This window comes from Nothobranchius furzeri, chromosome 1 (genome assembly GCF_043380555.1).
Source record: "Nothobranchius furzeri strain GRZ-AD chromosome 1, NfurGRZ-RIMD1, whole genome shotgun sequence".
In the NCBI taxonomy this organism is placed as follows: domain Eukaryota; kingdom Metazoa; phylum Chordata; class Actinopteri; order Cyprinodontiformes; family Nothobranchiidae; genus Nothobranchius; species Nothobranchius furzeri.
This window is the reverse complement of record NC_091741.1, coordinates 37,585,633-37,601,907: the sequence shown is the minus strand read 5'-3', so window position 1 is coordinate 37,601,907 and position 16,275 is coordinate 37,585,633. Positions and strand designations below refer to the sequence as shown.

Sequence of the window (16,275 nt, the reverse complement as noted above, 5' to 3'; positions counted from 1 at the left end):
TGTCTTCACAAAAAACCACGGAGATAAACTTTGAGCAGCAGAAATAAATTATTTTAAATTTCTGATTTTTTTTTAACTAATAAACTGTATAAAATTTTATTGTGTTTTTATTTCTTGAATAAATAAGGTGAAGTTATGGTCTGAGTGAACGTTAATTTGATTTATTAACATTGTTCTTTTCCTGGAGGGGGGCCGAAATTTTTCCCTGGCCTCCCCTTGGGGGCACCACTGCAGACTCAAAAGTCCCACATTGCTACCATACGTACAGTGTGAGCAGTCGGGTCGCCTTCGAGCATCACGTCATTCAGTGTGAGAACATGACTCGTGAGCTTCCTGCTCTGCAAGGAAGTCGTATCTGTGGCAGTTTCCACACATCGTGCATTTCACCAAAGTCCAGGTCTTTACCCCGACCAGGGAGGGGCAGAATGGAAAGAACTGACACAAGACTTTATGGAAGGCCAAAGGGGACAAAATACTGCCTGTAAGGATGCAAAAAAAAAAAAAAAACAATAAACAAACTAAAAGCTGCTTCAGCAGGCTAAATAAACAAAGAAAGTAAAAAAAGAGATTAGTCCTAATATTTTAAACAGTTCACCCATAAGGGGTTAAAAGCACAGACTGCACAGTGATGCAGTGGTTAGCGCTGCTGCCTTGCAGCAAGAAGGTCCTGGGTTCAAATCCGACCTGCATGGAGGTTGCATGTTCTCCCTGTGCATGCGTGGGTTCTCTCCGGGTGCTCCGGCTCCCTCCCACAGTCTAAAACAATGACTGTTAGGTGTGAGTGTGTGTGTGCATGGTTGTTTGTCCTGTGTGTCTCTGTGTTGCCCTGCAATAGACTGGCAATCTGTCCAGGGTGTACCCCGCCTGCATGCCCGGAGACAGCTGGAGATAGGCACCAGCCCCCCGCAACCCTGCGAGGATGAGCGGGTAAAAGATGGATGGGTTAAAAACACAATACTGGCAAGTGTAGCAAAAAGAAAAGGTCAGGATATGGCAAAATAGAGGGAATGATACCAATAAACGCATGGTCTGAGTTCTCATACTAGTGGAAGACACTTGTGCTGCTCTTTATGCACATTTAGTTGACCATCTTGTCCACAAGGATGCAAATTTTTACAGGTGGTATTTTGTCCCTTTTGTCCTGCTCTCCCGGGACAAGGCCTCTGGGTGTCCCTGTCCCTCTGATGGTACTTCTTCACTTCCTGTTTCCTGCCTTAACCTGTTTAGAGTCAATATTAATAATATTGATAAAACAACTCCAACGTTGTCGCTCTACCGTGTTTTTCTTGCTAAAAACGTCTGGGAAAAACTCTGTTAGCATCGGGTTAGCGTGTAGCTAATGTTCTGATGATGTCCGACCATGGAGAATGAGCTGATCTGGAAGGCCAGGGCTCCCGGTCTCAGCGGTCTGGTTCTGCTTGTAATTTAACAGTCCCAGTCCATTTTAGATCTCCACAGGTGACCAGCATGACTACAGCCTCGCACGGGAGCCAGTCGGTCGTGCAAGTGAGCTACCCCCATCGACATAAATATATGGACAATGGGTTTCCATAAACTCCAATAACAAGTTTTTCTGCTAAAATGGGAGGTGGCCACCACCGCCATTTTGACCCTGTCACAGGTTCCGTCAAGCCCTGACAATTCCATAAAAGGGAAGAGAGGTGGAGCTGAGGGTGGGGCTGTAAGGCTGGGATCAACCAAGGTCATGGTTGGGATAAGCCTCCACAATGGAGCTCTAAAATTGTGTGAGCGTCCAAGGAGTCTCCACTTCATTTTTTTTCGGTAAGTAAAATTATATTTATGTATTTTAGGTCACTGCCGAGCTGAGCTTAGATTTTAACATGTACTGTTTAACCATGACATTTAAATGTAATAGGGTAAAACCCACTGCGTTTAACATAATGCTGCATTTTAGAAAATGGGTTGAAATATAACATGTTGGTGGAGCTGGGTTCCCACTATCGGCTTGTGGAGCTCTCGGGAGACCAATGTTTTCCACCGGGAATACTGGCCGTTTCTCCCCGCAGCCCGGTCTATATATATATATATATATATATATATATATATATATATATATATATATATATATATATGGTAAATGGCCTGTATTTGATATAGCGCCTTCTAGAGTCCTGGAACCCCCCAAGGCGCTTTACAACACAATCAGTCATTCACCCATTCACACACACATTCATACACTGGTGGGGATGAGCTACGATGTAGCCACAGCTGCCCTGGGGCACACTGACAGAGGCGAGGCTGCCGAGCACTGGCACCACCGGTCCCTCCGACCACCACCAGCAGGCAACGTGGGTTAAGTGTCTTGCCCAAGGACACAACGACAGTGACAGACTGAGCGGGGCTCGAACCTGCAACCTTCCGATTACGGGGCGAGCACTTAACTCCTGTGCCACTGTTGCCCATATATATGTGTGTGTATATATATATATATATATATATATATATATATATATATATATATATATATATATATATATATATATATAAACTGTCTACGGCAAGCCTGAAGCACAACAAACTTCGTATAAAGGTTGAGATATATATATATATAAACTGTCTACGGCAAGCCTGAAGGACAACAAACTTCGTATAAAGGTTGAGATATATACTGGGAGGAAGCTTTGGTTCATTTTAAGTTACAGAAGATCTTGTTTCCTATCCAGAGACAGCATGGACATGGGGATCACACAGGACAGGTTGGTGCAGTCACACAGCTGCGCTTGAGGGGGACAGGTGTTGTCCTTCTTTATATTGCATGATTGTGCGTTTCTGCCAGCGATCCAAACGGCAGCAGCAGCACCCCCGACAATCATACAACAGCGCCCCAATCCGGCCCTCTTGCTTCTGGGTCTGTTTTGCAAGTGGCCCTCGGACCATTATAACTGAGGACCCCTGGTTTAGGCTCTATTTGGACTCTTATCATCTCATAAAAAGTTTTTGTGAAAGGTGTATTTACATAATAATACAGAAATTTGTTTTTAAAAAACGGAAAATAGTAATATTTCTATATTTTTTCTATTTCCTGACTACGCGCTACGTAGTGTCACGTGATACCGGAAGTGGAATCGGGGGAAGGTAGAAAAGCGGCATGGCTGGGCGCTTGCTGTGCAGAAGTGTCGGTGTTTTGCAGCTCAGCAGAGATGTGCCGCTGCTGTTCGCGTCTCGGTGCTGCTCCCACACCGAACCGGAACCGCTGACAGTGACACGACAAAGTAACGGAATTAGGTGCGTCAATTAAAGGCGTCCGTCGTTTCCCTCACAAGAACTCCTATACAGAAACCTCGAACTTAACGAAAAAGTTAAAACTCTTGAACAAAGCTCGTTCCAGTGGTCCGCAGACTACTTTACTTACGATTGTAGGATAAATTAAGCGTTAAAATTAGCTCAATATAGTTGACCTTCATTCACTTAATTTGTTAAATCATAAAAGTGAATTATTTATATATTCGCTCTGCAAACGTTTTAATTATTTCTAGTATTAATGTGTTTTTTCAACTACAGATGATTAAAACCAAAAATTAGAGCTCCTGAACCAACTGAATGATAAAACGTTTGGAAAATAATTTGGAGTTGTTCACAATTCAAAGATAAATGTTTCTACCAACAATATCCTTAATTACGTTTCCACTTCACTAAATTTACCTTCTTTGTGTTAAAAGAAGGAGCAGAACATTCCAGTCTTGAGGGTGTAAATCACTGTTCATCATCATGGAGAAACCCAGAAGTAACAGAGCTGAAATTCACGTTAAGCTTATTCAGATGTGCTAAAACTGAGCGCTTCTTATCTTCCAGGAGGATCATTTTAAATAATGCCAAGAAAAGGAACGCTCTGTCCCTGTCCATGCTGGAATCTTTGAGAGAAAACATCCGGACTGGCGCTGACTGTGACCATCTCAGAGTCATCATCATATCAGGTTTGTGTTTAGGAAACAGGCGGGTTTGTAAAACGTTCCAACAGAGTTTTGCTTTTTCAGCCACAGGTCCGGTGTTTTCATCTGGGCACGACCTGAAGGAGCTGACGTCCTCGCAGGGCCGGGAGCACCACGCCAAGGTGTTCAACACCTGCACTGAGGTTTGTCCTCGTTTACCTGGGTGGGATTGATGCCTTTCTACATTCATGTGTTAAATAATCCATGAAGAATAAAAGTAGGAAGATGAACTCATGAGAATAATTTCATTATTATTATGAGAGAAGTTACAGAAACACAGAGGTCATTGGGTTGATGCGACGCTCTGGTGTTCCAGGTGATGACCCTGATACAAGACGTACCCGTTCCAGTCATCGCCATGGTAAATGGCGTCGCCACGGCGGCTGGCTGCCAGCTTGTTGCCAGCTGTGACATCGTCGTGGCGACCGATAAGTCCACATTTGCTACTCCGGGTGTCAACGTGGGTTTGTTTTGTTCGACGCCGGCAGTGGCCATCGGCCGAGCGGTGCCGAGGAAGGTACTGAAGGAGTCCAGGAACTGCTGATTACTAGTAGAGCTGGTTTTTGAGGGATGGCTCAACTGTTTATGGGACCATGAATCAGGATTTGTGACACATGATTTAATGTCTAGCTCCGTCAGTGGATCCCATGTCTCTCTCAGACCAGAGAGGTCTGGGTTTGTCCCAGAGCTGGGAAATCCCCAAGGAGGAGGCAGCCAGGAGCAATCCTGATCCAGAATAGCTCAACTGCTTTTTCTGATGAGGAGGAGCAGCAGCACTTCTACCTCCTCCTCTGGAGGGTGGACCATCTCTAATTCTAATCTCCCAAGCTGACCATAGCCCCCCCACCCCCCACCCCCCCACCCCCCCCACCCATTAAGGAAGATCATGTCTGCCTCTTGGATTCAATCACCTTTAGGTCACAATGAAAATGTAATGACTATAGGCTGAGGGTTTCCCTACCTGTGCTTTATCTCCCTGCCCCAACACACCTGGTCTGTAACAACAGCTGATTAACGTGCTCCTGAAGAACTTTAGGGCCTGCTGAAGAGATGATTCAACCACTGGGTCAGGTGTGTTGAAGCAGGGGAACAGCAGAAACCTGCAGGGCAGTGGCTCTCTGAGACCAGGATTGGATATCCCTGTTTAGATGGATATCACCTTTTGGCTCAGACCCTTCTCAACCAAATCAGACTGAACCAACTCTTTCATTACTAAAGACTAACCCCTGATCCTTTAGTTCATGGCTCCTCCAGCAACTCACCTCCAACCCAGAGAGGATGACACCCTTTTTCATTAAAGAACCCTGACCGCACATTTGAAGGAGCGATTTCTCATTCTAGTTGTGAACCATCTCGGTGCACACTGAAGGTCGTGGTTCAAAGATGACAATAGAACCAGGACTTATATCCCAAACCAGACACACTCCCTCCATGACTCTAGACCCTCAGACAGGATCAGTGACAACAGCCAGCCCTGGAGTCCAACCCTAGCTCAGCTCTTGATTTGCTTGTCCAGGTCTACTCAGAACATCGTTGTTCCTCTTGGGTGCCCCCTGCTGGTGTGGAGTTGAGTTTGGTTTTTACTCAAAATAAATGATAATAAAAAAAAATAACGATTTTAAAAACACTTATGAAAGTAAAGACAAAAAACTTTTTGGAATTGAAATTTCATTTGGTTTTGTTTGTAAACAAGGTTGCCATGGAGATGTTGTTTACTGGATCTCCGATCTCAGCCCACGATGCTCTGCTGCATGGTCTGATTAGTAAGGTGGTACCGGAGGAGCGACTGGAGGAGGAGACGTTGGCCATCGCCCAGCGAATCTGTCGAACTAGCCGGCCAGTCGTTGCTCTCGGCAAGGCCACTTTCCAAAGGTCAGAGTTTCATCTGGACAATCACGTTCTGGTCATTTTTATTGGTTTTAAACACGTTTAAACATTTGTATGTGTTTTGATTTTCTTCTAAAGACAAATGGCTCAAGGCAGAGATGCAGCTTATGCCACCGCCTCCAAAGTGATGGTGGATAACCTGGCAATGAGGGATGGGCAGGAGGGAATCCGGGCCTTTATCGAAAAACGCAGACCAGTGTGGAGCCATGAAGCAGGAAAAACCCACGACTGAAGATTTAAAATTTATAATTACCAAGATTCTAAAGAGTAAAGTTTTTATAGATGTCTTCATCCAGACTAAACCTCAAACCACTTTGTGCCTTGAAAGCTGCAGCGTGGTTTGCAGGTATTTGGATATTACTCTTTGTGTTTAGTGTCCTTGTCACCAGTGAAAGTCAGAGTGAAATCAGCCAGAAATGAATAATTGTACAAATTTATTGATGCAATCGTTAATAAGCTCTGTGGCCATATGTATTCTATTGGAAGTAATGTGATTAAACTCTGTTTTCTTGCAATAAATGCAAAAAGCATTCCTGAAATGCTTTTGATGTTTATTACTGAGGGTTAAAGTTTAATACTTAATTAAATTCATATTGGATCCCAGCATTGTTTTTTGTCTTGTATTGTAAATTTAGTGAATGGCCACATGGTGGTGCAATTGTGTTTAATAATTCAAATTAAAGAAGAAATTTTTCTTTATAATTTATATTTAATTGTTGTAAACATCTTAAGAGTCATATGCTCTAGTTTCCAAGAGACACATCTTAGAGTATTTGTCTCATGAGGTCATGTCTTACAGTATGTGTCCTATAATGGCATGTGTCTTTCAATTCAAGTTTATTTATATAGCGCCAAATCACGACAAGAGTCGTCTCAAGGCACTTCACATAATAAAAATTCCAATTCAGGTCAGTTCATGAAGCCAATCAGAAATAATGTTTCCTATATAAGGAACCCAGAAAATTGCATCAAGTCACTGACTAGTGTCAGTGACTGTACAGCAATCCTCATACTAAGCAAGCATACAGCGACAGTGGAGAGGAAAACTCCCTTTTAACAGGAAGAAACCTCCAGAGAATCCTGGCTCAGTATAAGCAGCCATCCTCCACGACTCACTGGGGATCGAGAAGACAGAGCAGACACACACACACGCACGCACACACAAAGACAAGTAATGTGTCTATAGTTATATTGTGATGTCTTAGTAAATATTGTATTTGGTGAAAGATAAACTATTGTATTTATCCTAGTGGATCTATAATTAAACAGATAAACTAGTATTAGCACATCAAAAGTCAATGAAAACAAAAAGTTATTATCAGGAGAGAGAGAGAATGTATTAGTGGTTAGCAGCAGTGTGCTAGTCGATGGCCCCCTCCATGAGGCCACCACACCTCAGCAGAATGTCATTGTAGCTTCTTCTGGGGAGAAAAACACTTACAGAGAAAATAAAGTTAACAGCTGAAATTGCACAAAATAGTACAGTTAAAGAGCAGATTGTAGAATAAAGCAGTAGAGTGTGAAAAGTGGTCAGTGTATCCTCCAGCAGTCTAAGCCTATAGCAGCATAACTACAGAGATAACTCTGGATAATCTATCCTATTTAGATGTAGGCATGTTGGAGGCAGGACAAGGGAGAGCAGTCTTTACCGACTGTACACTCCACCTCCCTGTACTCCCCCACTTGTCCTGATTTAGGCTAACATCAGATTTTAACCATAGGCCCTATCAAATAAAAATGTTTTAAGCCTAGTCTTAAAAGTAGACAAGGTGTCTGCCTCACGGACTAAAGCTGGGAGCTGGTTCCACAGGAGAGGAGCCTGATAACTAAAAGATCTGCCTCCCATCCTAAGTTTAGATATTCTTGGAACCACCAGTAGACCTGCAGTCTGAGAGCGAAGTGCTCAGTTAGGAACATATGGAACAATCAGATTACTGATGTATGATGGAGCTTGATTATTAAGAGCTTTATATGTGAGAAGAAGGATCTTAAAATCTATTCTGAATTTAACAGGTAGCCAATGTAGGGAGGCTAAGACAGGAGAGATATGATCTCTCTTTTTAATTCTCATCAGAACTCTAGCTGCAGCATTTTGGACAAGCTGAAGACTTTTAACTACATTTTGTGGACTTCCTGAGAGTAATGAATTACAGTAATCCAGTCTTGATGTAATAAATGCATGAACTAGTTTTTCAGCATCACTACTGGAAAGTATGCTTCTAATCTTAGCAATATTCCGAAGGTGGAAAAAGGAAATCCGACAAACTTGTGAAACCTGGGATTTGAATGACATGTCCTGGTCAAAGATAACACCAAGGTTCCTTGCTTTGTTCTCGGAGATTAATGTAATGCCATTAAGGTCAGGCGATTGGCTAAGCAATTTCCTTTTCTGGATTTCTGGTCCAAAGATGAGAACTTCCGTCTTGTCTTGATTTAAAAGCAAAAAGTTTAGAGCCATCCAATTTTTTATGTCCTCAAGACAAGCCTGTAATCTACCCAACCGATTAGGTTCATCAGGGTTAATGGATAGATATAACTGAGTATCGTCAGCATAACAGTGGAAGTTTATCCCATGCTGTCTAATGATTTTACCAATTGGGAGCATATATATAGTAAAAAGAATTGGTCCAAGCACTGAACCCTGTGGTACTCCACAAGTAACCCTGGAGTATGAAGAAGATTTGTCATGTACATTTACAAAATGAAATCTGTCAGACAGGTAGGATTTAAACCAGCCTAACGCTGTTCCTTTGATCCCTACAACATGTTCAAGCCTTTCTAAAAGAACATTGTGATCAACTGTGTCAAAGGCAGCACTGAGATCTAACAAGACTAGAACAGACACAAGATTCTTATCTGAGGCCATGAGAATATCATTTGTAACTCTAAAACCAGACTGAAATTCCTCAAACAGAGCATTAGTGTTTAAATGCTGACATACTTGGATGGCTACTATTTTCTCCAGGACTTTGGATAAAAATGGAAGGTTAGATATTGGTCTATAATTCATTGGGTCATCTGGATCCAGAGAAGGCTTCTTAAGTGAAGGTTTGGTTACAGCAACCTTAAAATCTCGTGGTACATACCCATTTACTAAGGATAGATTGATTATATCTAGAATGGGGGCAGTAACCAAAGGAAATGCATCTTTAAATAATTTGGTTGGGATTGGATTCCAAATACAAGTTGAATGTTTAGGTGAAGCTAATATTTTTGATAACTCTGAAAGCTCAACTGGATCAAAACGGTTCAAGCACAGATGAGGTTCTAAAGTCACCTCTGAAGCTGCCTCACTTACTGAGGAAGAAGAAATCGCATAAGGGAGGATGCTAAAGATTTTGTTTCTAATAGAATTAATTTTACTTGTAAAAAATCCCATGAAGTCATTGCTGCTGAGGGCTAAGGGAATAGATGGCTCAGAGCTATGATTCTGTGTAAGTTTAGCAACTGTACTGAAAAGAAATTTAGGATTATGCTTATTCTCCTCAATAAATGCTGAAAAATAAGCAGTTCTAGTTTGTTGAAGCTTATTTTTATAAAGCACAAGACTATTTTTCCAGGATAGGTAGGCCTCCTCATGGTGCGTAGAGCGCCATGTTCTCTCCAATCTCCTAGAGTTTTGTTTTAAGGCTCGTAGATGAGAGTTAAACCAGGCAGCCAATTTCCTGTCCCTTATTACCTTCTTTTTTAAAGGGGCAACATCATCTAATGCCACACGTAAAGAGGAATTAACATGATGAACTAAGGCATCAATTTGTGAGGGGCTAGAACTGAAAATATTGCCCTCTGCTACATGCCTCTGAGATGCTGAGGACAGTAAAGATGGAACAGTTGATTTAAAAGACGCAACTGCGTTGTCAGATAGAGACCGACTGTAGTGAAATTTACTTTCATGTTTCGAGAACTCAGTTATAAAAAACTCAAAGGTTATCAGAAAGTGGTCAGAGAGGACTGGATTATGTGGAAAGATCGTTATTTCCTCACACTCTATGCCATAAGTCAGCACAAGGTCCAATGTATGATGGCAGGAGTGGGTGGAGCTATGTTTTCTTTGAGTAAAACCAATTGAGTCTAAGATATTACTAAAGGCTACATTGAGGCAATCATTTTCGATGTCCACATGAATGTTGAAATTCCCCACTACAATGACCTTATCAGTATTTAGCACCAAATCAGATAAAAAATCAGAGATCTGATCCAAAAACTCAGTGTAAGGGCCTGGTGGACGATATAAAACTACAAACGAGAGTGGTTTTACAGTTTTGCAATCTGGATTAGGAAAACTAAGAATAAGATGTTCAAACGAACTGTAACTATTAATCTGTCTTGGCATGTGACTTACTATAGTATGTGTCCTATTATAGCATGTGTCTTACTATACTATGTGTCATATTACAGTATGTCTTACTATAGTATGTGTCCTATTATAGCTATGTGTCATAACATGTGTCTTAATATAGTATGTGTCATAGCATGTGTCTTACTATAGTATGTGTCCTATTTTAGTAAGTCTTATGTGTCTTACTATAGTATGTGTCTCACCATAGTATGTGTCCTATTATAGCATGTGTCTTACTATAGTATGTGTCATAATATAGCATGTGTCTTACCATAGTATATGTAATATTACAGTATGTCTTACCATAGTATGTGTCCTATTATACTATGTGTCTTAGCATGTGTCTTACTTTAGTATGTGTCCTATTATAGTATGTTTTAGTATAGTATGTGTCTTACCATAGTATGTGTCCTATTATAGCATGCGTCTTACTATAGTATGTGTCCTATTATAGCATGTGTCTTACCATAGTATGTGTCCTATTATACCATGTGTCTTAGCATGAGTCTTACTATAGTATGTGACATTATAGCATGTGTCTTACTATAGTACGTGTCCTATTATAGTATGTCTTAAAATGTGTCTTACTATAGTATGTGTTAGGGATGAGCCGGATACTCGTTTCAGACGAGTATCCAGTACGGATGAAGCATTTTTGACAAGTACGAGCATGAAACGAGTAAAACTCGTAAATATCTGTAATTGTGCTGAAGAAAAATCCTCATTGGGTAACTGACTGTCTTCACGCTGTGTGATTGGCCAGTCAAATAGAGCGCCCACCCCTCCCTACACACAAAACTCAGCAGCCGGGAGCTCACAGCTCAGTCCGCGTCCGGTCCATCCACGCACACACACAGTAACGGATCTCTCTGTTCACAGTTCACGTTTCTTCAGTACTCCCTATGTTTTCTTCAGTTTGCTCCTGTTTAAAGTGACTTTAACCCTTTGGTGCATGAATTATGAAATCTTCAACCATGATTTTTTAAACAATTTTTTTTCATTCGTCTTTTGGTGTGAATGAAACAAATTTCAACAAATATTTTTTGTAAAATTCTATAATTTACAAATAGTTTATTACATGTCAGCCTCAGTGGACAGCGTGCATTCTGAACATGAAATATGTTTGCTTGCCTTACTGAAGTACAAATGGAGGGGCTCAAATGCAATAAAGTCTTCAACAGCTGTGCTTAATAGCAAAAACAAATAACAATTTTGAGTACCTGTCCACTGTAGTGACCATTATGCATCAAAGGGTTAAGGTTACTTTTTCGTAACATACGTGGTGCATTTGACAAGACAGAGCTGAAAAGGGCTTGTGCTGCGTCAGTCACTGCCTCCTCTCCGGTCGGGTTTTTCTTTTCCTCTCTCTCTCTCCTCTTCCTCAGGATCCACTCCCTCTTTCCTTTTCACTCTCTCTCTTTCTTTACATTTTTTAATCACAATTGTCTATTTTTTGCTCATTTTAAATATATTTTAATCATTTTCTAAATTCTTTTTTCTATTTTACATGTTTTGTTTTTGCGAAGCGCCCCGTGATTTTTATCTTGAGAGGCTCTATAGAAAAGATCTTTTGTTCTCGCTCTCTCTTAATTCATGCACTTAAATATTAATGTTCTGATTTTACTGAAAAACTTGTTCTGTAATAGTTGCTTTACTATTGTGATCAAAAACATTTAATCTCAACTCTGAGGCTGCTCTGTAAATAGTTTTCAAATAAACAATACACATAGCAACTTCTGATCAGACTTAAAATAATGTATTGATGTAAACCACACCCACTTCCGGTTAAACTACACTCACTCCCGGGTTAGGCCACACCCACTCCGAGTACAGATACAGATACAGATTATTTAGATGGTTGAACAGATACAGGTACAGATACAGATAGTGGTGTACTCGCTGATCCCTAGTATGTGTCCTATTATAGTATGTGTCTCACCATAGTATGTGTCCTATTATAGCATGTGTCTTACTATAGTATGTGTCATATTATAGCATGTGTCTTACCATAGTATGTGTCCTATTATAGCATGTGTCTTACTATAGTAAGTGCCATATTATAGCGTGTGTCTTACTATAGTGTGTGTCCTTGTTATAGTATGTGTCTTAGCATGTCTCACTAAAGTATGTTTCTTATAGCATGTGTCTCACTATAGTATGTGTCTTATTATAGTATGTGTCTTACTATAGTATGTGTCCTTTTTATAGTATGTCTTACTATAGTATGTGTCGTATTATAGTATGTCTTACTATGGAATGTGTCCTATTATAGTATGCGTCCTGTTATAGTATCTGTGCCTTAGCATGTGTACTATTATAGTATGTGTCCTATTATAGTATGTGCGCTATTATAGCATGTGTCTTAGCATGTGTCTTACTAAGTATGTGTCTTGTTGTATGTGTCTTAGCATGTGTCTTACTAAGTATGTGTCTTGTTGTATGTGTCTTAGCGTGTGTCTTTTTATAGTATGTGTCTTATTATATTATGTGTCTTAGCATGTGTCTTACTAAAGTATGTGTCCTATTATAGTATGTGTCCTATTAAAGCATGTGTCTTACTATAGTATGTGTCTTACTATAGAATGCCTTAGCATGTTGTCGCTTGCACGTCCCATTTGTCGGTTCCGTTAAAACCCAGTTCCGTTAGAACTTATGAGACTGTGCATCTTTCAGGGTTCGGTGGGGATATCGGTGAGTTTTATCGTACTAGACCCTGGTCTGGACTTCGTAAGTTAGAATCATATCTTCTATTTTAAAGGTGAAATGATATGCAAGACTTGTCCCTTTGTAATAGCCCACTTCTTTTTAATCAATCCCGTTATCTTTGGTTTAGATACTAGGGACGAAGCCCAGCGAGAGGCCAGCCCGGCTGGCAATTATTTGGGTTATTTGGATTAATTGCGCCCCTATCAGCTTATGTGGATGGTTGGTAACTATAAAATGATTCTTGTTAGTTGATCAGGCTAACATAGATTTATCAATTTATCTAATTAATCCAACCTTCCAGCGCTGATAGAGACTTTTTCACACTTGCGAATCAGAGCCAAAATTAACCTCTAATGTTTTGGTTTTATCATCCTTAAGACATCTCGTTACTCGCGGGTGAGGAAGGAGACAAGCTCCTTTTATCTTAAGGTTTCTTTTATTTATCTGTCACAAACCGTAAAGTAAATCCTGATGATTCAGGAACCTATAATTAAAGTCCAATTAGTTGTCACACACACCAGGTTGTGTGTGCGAAATTTGTTCTCCACATTTGACCCATCCCCTGGGGGAGAGGTGAGCAGCAGACACAGCCGCGCTCGGGAACTATTTGGTGGTTTAACCCCCCAATCCAACCCCTTAATGCTGAGTGTATGTGCTTACCTCTGTGCAATATGGTCAGGGCTCCAACTCTTAAGCTTTAGAGAAAGCCTGAAAGAATCAGGAATATGGATCTTTTTCCAAAAAGTTTATTACAAGATTAAAAAATACAAAAATGAGTAAATATAAAACTAACTGCTTCCCCCAAGGAGAAATTAGTTCTAATGATTAACTAAGAAATAAGGAGTTGATTTACACCAACTCTGTCTTCGAGCTACAGCTCCTTCTGCCTCAGTCGACTGCCCCAAAACGTGTCTCTGCTTCTCTCCAAAAACTGACCTGTCGTCCCCCGTCCAGAGGACGGAGGATGACCTCTCCAAATCTGCTCTGTCTCTCTCTGTCTTCTGCCCCAACTGCTGTGTGTGTCAGCTCTGCTCAGGGCTGCCCTTTTATACCCTCCCTGGGCCAGCTTAGACAAGGTAAAAGTCACATATATCATTATCTCATGACAGTAAGGTCATGGGGTCATTTACCAAATACACACTTTTTAGCTTAACACAGATCATTAATCACCATGTTTGTAGCAAATCTGCAGTTTCCCGTCAGCATTCCTGAGAGGGCTTCTTGATCCGATGAGCTGTTTTTCACTCTGTTCCAGTCCTGTCTTTCCAACCAGAGGTGGAGCCAGCCTGCTTTCTGACCTTTTGCCCAGTTCTGTCCTCTTGTCCCTGTGACCCTTCGGTGACCCTAAGCTTGGATGCATTTTGTGCAGTTGGGCTCCTGTCTTCTGGCTGATTTTACTCGCATAAGCCAGTTCAGTGTGTTTCAGTGTGGGTCCAAACTTATCTCTGTGGCCCACCTTTTGACCCCATTTCTTGCTACTGTCTTTGGCATGTGGGGACTGGCAACAATGTGTCTTACTATGTGTATGTGTCCTATTATAGTATGCGTCTTACTATAGTATGTGTCCTATTATAGCATGCGTCTTATTATAGTATGTGTCCTATTATAACATGTGTCTTACTATAGTATGTGTCATATTATAGCATGTGTCTTACTATAGTAAGTGTCATTTTTATAGTATGTGTCTTAGCATGTGTCTTACTATAGTATGTGTCATGGACGTCACTAGGATTGAGATATGGGGGGCTCAACTTTAAGACACGTTGTCTGTGATTACAGAGTAGTGAGAACACGGAGCATTCTCCTAGCGGCAGCCAGGTGGCTCTCGTTTGTCTGACTACTTTCATAAACTACTGTTAGGGCACAGAATTATTCTGTCTGGTGCTTTCAGCGCTGCACAGATGTTACGTAAATGTTAAAAATATAGCTTACCGCAACTTTTGTAAAGTTTCCGGTGCCACCGGACAGCTGCAGCAGAGATGATCTCTGAAAAATGTCCGCGACACGGGCTCCGTTGTTGTCTGGAAGTTTGTTTTTTTAAGTTAAGAAAAGATGCGGACAGGTTTCCTAAATCCTGCATCAGTCCAAGCAAGGCAACTTCTTTCTGTTTTTATTCCGTTAGTAGTCAATAGCACTGTGCATTGTTGTGTGCGTCAGAGATATTCTGTCTACGAGGAAGTCGTGCAATGACAAAGGTTCCGCAGTGCTCGAAATGCAAGCTGCGATTAAATGCGTGAAATTTTTTAACGTGTCGTTTTTTTTCTAATTAATCATAATAATGCGTTAAAGTCCCAGCCCTAAAAAAACTCAAAATGATAGGGGGGCTTGTGATTATTAGCCCCTAAAATGGACCTAATGACATCAGCGGTATGTGTCCTATTATAATATGTGTCTTAGCATATGTAGTAAGTGTCTTAGCATGTGTCTTACTATAGTATGTGTCCTATTATAGCATGTGTCTTATTATAGTATGTGTCCTATTATAGTATGTGTCTTACTATAGTATGTATCATATTATAGTATGTGTCTTTCTACTGTATGTGTCCTAATATAGTATGTGTCTTATTATATTATGTGTCTTAGCATGTGTCTTACAGTGTCTTAGTATGTGTTCTATTACAGTCTGTGTTTTAGCATATGTCTTGCTATAGTATGTAACTTTGCATGTGTGTTACTATAGTATGTATTCTATTATAGTATGTGTGTTAGCATGGGTCCTATTGTAGTATGTGTCCTATTATAGTATGTGTCTTACCATAGTATGTATCCTATTATATTATGTGTCTCACCATAGTATGTGTCCTATTATAGCATGTGTCTTACTATGGTATGTGTCATATAGCATGTGTCTTACCATAGTATGTGTCCTAATATAGCATGTGTCTTAGTGTAGTATGTGTCTTATTATAGTATGTGTCCTATTATAGTATGTGTCTTACCATAGGATGTGTCTTATTATACTATGTTTCTCCCTGGGGGTAAGGCGTTTCCTGTTTCCTGTTTTCAGTGTTGCACTATGTGAAGCTGTTTGGTGTTTGTGGCTTGCTAAAACTGTGTCTTACTGTAGTATGTATCACATTACAGTATATGTCTTATTATTGTGTGTGTCCTACTGTAGCATGTGTCTTATTATACTATGTGTCTTAGCATGTGCCTTACTATATTATGTGTTCTATTATAGTATGTGTCTTACTATAGTATGTGTCTTAGCATGTGTCTTCCCATAGTAGGTGCCCTACTATAATGTGTCTTATTATAGTATGTGTCTTAGCATTTTCCTTACTATAGTATGTGTTCTATTATAGTATGTGTCTTAGCATATGTCTTACTCTAGTATGTGTCTTTGTATGTTTCTTACTATAGTATGTGTTCTATAATAGTATGTGTCTTAGC

The 16,275-nt window shown here is 40.5% G+C and overlaps 1 protein-coding gene across 1 annotated transcript; it reads left to right on the top strand.

The window, feature by feature from the left end:
• Positions 1-3,060: 3,060 nt before the first annotated feature.
• Positions 3,061-6,441, top strand: echdc3 (enoyl CoA hydratase domain containing 3). The gene is made up of 6 exons (XM_015961886.3): positions 3,061-3,246; positions 3,814-3,935; positions 3,996-4,093; positions 4,267-4,467; positions 5,644-5,822; positions 5,916-6,441. The coding sequence occupies exons 1-6, from the start codon at positions 3,110-3,112 to the stop codon at positions 6,067-6,069; spliced, it is 891 nt and encodes a 296-aa protein (XP_015817372.3). The 5' UTR covers positions 3,061-3,109; the 3' UTR covers positions 6,070-6,441.
• Positions 6,442-16,275: the final 9,834 nt, after the last annotated feature.

What these genes read in the sequence shown, in the direction of transcription:
- echdc3 (XM_015961886.3), top strand. Translation starts at nt 3,110, where the DNA reads ATGGCTGGGCGCTTGCTGTGCAGAAGTGTCGGTGTTTTGCAGCTCAGC. An exon ending in TGTTCAACACCTGCACTGAG is followed by an intron (nt 4,094 to 4,266) that starts GTTTGTCCTCGT and finishes CTGGTGTTCCAG; the next exon opens with GTGATGACCCTGATACAAGA. An exon ending in GCCGAGCGGTGCCGAGGAAG is followed by an intron (nt 4,468 to 5,643) that starts GTACTGAAGGAG and finishes TTTGTAAACAAG; the next exon opens with GTTGCCATGGAGATGTTGTT.